General features: G+C 43.7%; 1 protein-coding gene across 4 annotated transcripts in view; it reads left to right on the top strand.

The window, feature by feature from the left end:
* The window catches only part of LOC111868568 (protein phosphatase 1 regulatory subunit 12A), a 99,124-nt gene extending 94,510 nt beyond the window's left edge, over nt 1-4,614 (top strand). For all 4 annotated transcript variants that reach the window (XM_023859328.2, XM_023859327.2, XM_023859329.2 and 1 more), the window contains exon 13: nt 3,070-4,614. In XM_023859328.2, coding sequence (XP_023715096.1) covers nt 3,070-3,419 — 350 coding nt within the window. In that variant the 3' untranslated portion in view covers nt 3,420-4,614. The remainder of the gene's footprint in view (nt 1-3,069) is intronic.
* The last annotated feature ends 1,206 nt before the right edge of the window (nt 4,615-5,820 follow it).

Below are 5,820 nucleotides of genomic sequence, written 5' to 3' on the forward strand. Positions count from 1 at the left end.
GACCTCCTTGAAGAATTTAAATTCATCAAGATCCAGTTTCTGCCTCCCAGTGCCACTCCATTACTCAAGCCTATGGACCAGCAGCTTATTTCTAACTTTAAGAAGCTGTACACTAAAGCACTCTTCGAGCGTTGTTTTGAGCTGACTGAAGGGACCAATCTCACTCTCAGAGAGTTTTGGAAATACGTATCACTTCCACATCGTTGCCTGCCTCAAGATGATCGTAAAGGTGTGGGAAGGGGTTACCAAGCGAACCCTTGCTTCTGCTTGGAAGAAGCTCTGGCCGGAGAGCGTTGTCGAATGTGACTTTGAGGGGTTTGAGATAGTACCTGTGGAGCCTGTAGTCAACGAGATTGTGTCTTTGGCCAAGATCATGGGGCTGGAGGTGGATAACAATGATATCGATGAGCTTGTGGAAGAGCACAGTCAAGAGCTGACCACCGAAGAGCTTATGGAGTTGCATTGTGTTTCACAGCAAGAAGTTGTGGAGGAGAGTTTGTCAGAGGAGGAGGAGGAGGTAACAGCAAAGCAACAATCTTCTGGCGCAATAAGAGAAATGCTGAAAGCATGGGAAACTGTTGCATCGTACATTGAGAAGCATCACCCTAATAAGGCAGTGGCTATGCCCGGTACAAATTTATTTAATGATAATGCTGTGTCGCATTTTCACCAAATTTTGAAGCGTCGGCAAAAACAAATGTCTCCAGACAGCTTTCTAGTAAAATAGAATTAGATATGTATCATAAATAATAGACTAATTATTTCGATTTTCTTTTCTGCAAATCGAATTCGCATTCCAGGTTGGTTCATTCCGCATAGAAGAAAAGATGAAGATGATTCACGCTCCTTCATAATATATATATATATATAATTTTCTTTGAATAAACCTTATACATATTTTTTTAGTATTTTTTTCGGCATGAAACGCATTATCGTATTTTACATTAATTTATATGGGAAAAATTGTTTCGCTTAACGAGTGTTTCGCATTACGAGTAAGATTCTGGAATGAATTATGCTCGTTAAGCAAGGTTCCACTGTACTCGCAAATAAGAGGCAGGAAATTACTAGGCCTAGCAGATGCAAGAATGTATACGAGCAAGTGCCGGCATCAGCTCAAAATATCTTCTGCTGTTCAGTAACGAAAATTACCAAAGAGCTTGAAAAATGCAAGACATACGAAGAAAGTACTGAAGAAGTTTATAAGTAAATTTATTTCAGCAGGATAACATGTTAGGAGTTCTGAAAATTTATATAGTAGGCTAGAGTTCCGTGTTGTGTCGAAGGGTTTCTCGATATCCAAGAACACAGCAGCCGTCGACATATTATTGTTGAAATTTAGAGTTACGTGGTCCGCCAGACTCATATATTGAAGTGTCGTTCTGTGGTATGCTCGAAAGCCAAACTGACTTGCGTTTGCTAATTTTATTTCCTCAGTGTATTTTTTTTTTATTCTTCGTGAAATCAGCTTCTGAAATAGTAGGACTGGGCACAGTGCTAACAACTTCTCACCGTAAAAAATAAGTTTGTTACGAAATGTCACGAGAACGTCAGACTTGGACGGATTTTTCGGATAAACGACCTAAGTTACGGAAACTGAACATGCGATTTGTACGTGGAATGTCAGAAGTCTGTATAGGGCAGTACTCTCATGACAGTTGCAAAAGAACTAGCTTCATAACTTGTACTGTTCGCCAAATATAATTAGACTGATCAAGTCAAGGAGGATGAGATGGGCAGAGTATGTAGCACGAATGGGGAGAAGATTAATATATATAGGTTATTGGTGGGAAAGCCAGAAGGAAAGAGATCACTAGGAAGACTAAGAGTTAGGTGGGTGGATAACATAAACTCGACCTTAGGGAAATAGGATGGAGTGGCATTAATTGGATTGATCTGGCTCAGGATATGGCCCAGTGGATGGCTCTTGTAAACACGGCAATGAATCTTCGGGTTCCATAACATGCTGGGAAGTTCTTGAGTAGCTGCGTGACTTGCGGCTTCTCAAGAAGGGCTCAGCTCCATAAGACTGGTTAGTTAGTAGTGGACAAGAGGCTGACAGGACGTAAATTTAGGGGAAATTTTGAGTCTTTGCCGGGTTTCGGAAGAGTTATGATTTTTGCTTGCTTTCAAGGTGCCGGGAAGTGACCAAGCCGAAAGAAGTGATTGATTAAATGTATTAAAAAGCAGAAGAGGTCTTCTTGGAAGATGCCGGAAACTTTAATTTGGAATGCCATCAGAACCACGGGCCTTAACTAATTTCAAGAATTATATATTTTTTTGATAAGTCACAGGGTCGGAAATTGAGAGGAATATCTTCTTCGGTCTGTTTTTGTGAGTGATTCCGCAAGAGGTCATACTGCTTTGGATGTGACCGCTCAGTATGCTAAATTTCTGGCTCATTCTCTTAATAGTGTCACGATTTAGGGGTTCGTTGCGCGTGATTTATGGGCTTTGAACTGGATGGTTGGATTTATTAACACTTCGTACTGGCAATTACCGCGCTATCGCTGATCCGCACACTGCACAGTTCCCCTTTACACACGCAATAGTGTTCTCAGTCTTTACTAGTCGTACCGTGGCAACGGATTTATAAGTCTCACTGTCACTTCAGATCACACATGAAGTCTTCTTTGCACGGCATTGTTTCTTTCTTGTCAAATCTTCTCAGTCACCTTGGAATGCCATCTCCAGAAGTCGACCCAGTTCTTGATAACAGCTCGCTCAAATCAACTCTTCTTCAACTGAACTCTCTCAACTTCTGACAACTCTGTTCCCTTGGAACATACTGTTATTTAGCCTCGGGGCGGACTCCACTGAAAACACCGTCTTCTGTCGTCCCGTATTGTTTTAGACGTGTTGGCTGATCCTTTGCCTGGCGATAGACGTCCTGTTGTTGCGCGCATTGACCCTCGCGGGAATGTTTTTACCGAGTCGTTGCCTAGCAGTGGATACGTCAATAGTTTTAGTGATCATTTTACTGCTGTTTTGCATGCTGTTATATCCATATTTCTTTAAATGATTGACGATATCCCAATCAACTCAAAAGCCGTGTCCGATATGTTGCAGTAACGAAGCTGAACCATCATCACGCACCGAAGAGTGGACGCTCCGGACCATCCAGGGGCTCTGGCTTCCTGCCCAGGATAGACCCTAGCTCCAGGGGAACTGGGCGCAACTCATCTGCAGTTCCTCGGTCCCTGAGCTACGTTGATCCGTCCCGGCCCGTCACGCTGGAGCTGAGCCACGGGTCGGACAAGCAGGTCATTTCCTTACCCACAGAGCGACTGGACCGCAACAAGCGGTACTACGTCACCTTCACCATCAAAGGAGGCCTCAATGGCTCCAAAGATGGTCAACAAGCAGAGGGCTCAGAGGAAGAAACGAAGCTGCGACACAGGCATGCCAACAGCCTCTGATGTTGAAGTCACTGTGGGTTTCCGACATTTTCCTCAGTGTTTCCAAACAGTGCCGAAACATTACTTAAAATTTACTACGAGAGTCCACTTGGACGCTAGACCCAGTTCATCATTTACTTATCACGTGACTACGTGACGTAAAATAATATAAGCAGATGAAGGTGTGTGTGTAAATAAATGAGTCAGTCTTCAGCAAGAGTGGACATACACTCTTCGCGTTAAAACATTTTTGTTACATTTCACAGTCATGCAAGAAGTAGATAACAGTGTTGTTCATGTGCTTAATTAAGCACCACGCCAAGAAGATGAGCTGGGGAGTGTAACTGTAGCTCCACAGATTCTTAATCTCAGCGTGAGATGTAGGGAATGGCGAACATCACACTCCGACCTCTTCATCCCCATGGAAAGAGCCCCCCCCCCACTAGTAACCGCTGGGGGAGTGTGATGCTTGGGCCCCAGAGCCAGTCTTGACGCGATTTTGAAGTGAAATACCTCTCAGCATCACTACAGTCTGGGATGTAACGCCATGTAGTCTGGCATAAGTTCACCGACGTTTCGGAGGAACATACTGCCTCCATCTTCAGAGTCAGAAAATATGCCAAGATATTAGCCGTAACTTAAAGGCACCATGATACTCGGAAACATCGCTGAAATTCTACCGGACCACACGGCGTCACATCCCACAAGCTTGTAGTCTTCATAGTCACTGCTGTGAGAGTTTAACATCAAGCAAAGAACTCTCTCTACCACCTTCTGGAATCGAACACCTGTTGTTAGGTCACCCACCCACTGATCTGGTCACTACGCTGATGAGTTAAGCCCGATAATGCAGGTGCCATGTGAACAGATTTCAAAGAAAACGCACATGGGAATTTCTGGCTAGAACAAAAATATGGCAAGTCATGCGCAGAGGCAGGCAACCATCAGTGTCACAAGTGATTTGTGCTGGGAGCGCAACTTCACAAGAGCCGCTGCTGGAATCGCTCGGTACGTCCGTCTGTCCGGCTGCCTGAACGAAGCAAAACGAGCATAACCGAATAGAGTTTAACGAAACATGACACTCAACACTTTCCAATTTTGGTTAAAATCGGACAGACATAAAAGGACACATTGCGTAAAGATCTTCTGTGCGTATCTTGATCGTAAGTTTCTGAATAACGGAGCGAAATGTTTTTAGCAAAACTGTAGAGCGATACAAAACATATTTTTATCCAATATACGCTTCCTTTAGCGGTACTGAGTACTTTAGCAGTGCAGGTAACNCCCCCCCCCCCCAATTTTCGTTGCTGTTCAACAACACTGTTTCTCCGAAAATAGGCAAAGATTACGAGAGGCTCATATCCTTGACGAATATTAAACAAAACCCTTTCCCACCTGTGTTTATAGTTCTCCACATGCGTAAATATAATATATACACGTATTTATTTAAAATATTATTTTACCGGGGAGCGTAAATATGTTTTGATGCTATCTTAATAAATAACCAGCCTGAGCAAAACCTTCAACTTACGAATTACAATTCTTTCTGCAGAGCGGGTCTTATTGCTGTCTCCCAGTATGCGACGCCGTGTAATTTGTTAAAGTCTCTCTGCTTGTCGCCTGAGTTAGTTCATTCCTCCGAAACGCCTGTAGGTAGTACTTCCCATAATCACATTTGATAGATAGGAACTCAAATTGAACATCCTGCAGGCTTGTTCGCCACTTCTGCGAGTTTTGTCGCGACCTGTGGGCCACACACCACGTCCAGTTCTCTGTGCTACGTTCACGTCAGGCCTATACACTTGTCGCGGCGGAGGAACTTGGGTGGGGCGGTTACGCTTGTCCTCTGTCCGGGAGGTGACTTAAAATTTCGGACGGGACACCGACTCTTATGAGTCAGGTTTCCAGTGGCTTTCTCGGTCCCTCCAGACATATGCCATGTCAGTATATTATATTAGGCCACGCCCATTTCGCTCTACATGCTTTCAAGTTCATGATTCAGTAACCACCCTAAAATTTCCTGCGTTTTTAAGCCTGCAGTCTACCTACTGACATCATCATCATCATCATCATCATCATCAGTAATCTGTCAGACGACAGGTCCACAGTCTCTTCCAAAACAATTCCTCCACTTAATGCGATCTAGAGCTTTCTCCTTCAAATGACAGTATCCTCTTCTGTCCCCAAGGTCATCCAGCATCTTCTTACGTATTCTTGTCACTTCTATCCACCCCTCTGTCTTCCCTTCAATAACTTCTTTTAGAAGGCAGTTTCTGCGTAAAACATGACCAATCCAATTAGCCTTCCGTTTTCTTATTTCGTGTAGGATATTCCTCTGCTCACTGACTCTAATTAACACTTCTTCATTTCTCACATAATCGGTCCAACTGATCTTCTCCATCCTTCTCCAACACCACATTTC

This window comes from Cryptotermes secundus, unplaced genomic scaffold, assembly GCF_002891405.2.
Source record: "Cryptotermes secundus unplaced genomic scaffold, Csec_1.0 scaffold330, whole genome shotgun sequence".
Taxonomy (NCBI): domain Eukaryota; kingdom Metazoa; phylum Arthropoda; class Insecta; order Blattodea; family Kalotermitidae; genus Cryptotermes; species Cryptotermes secundus.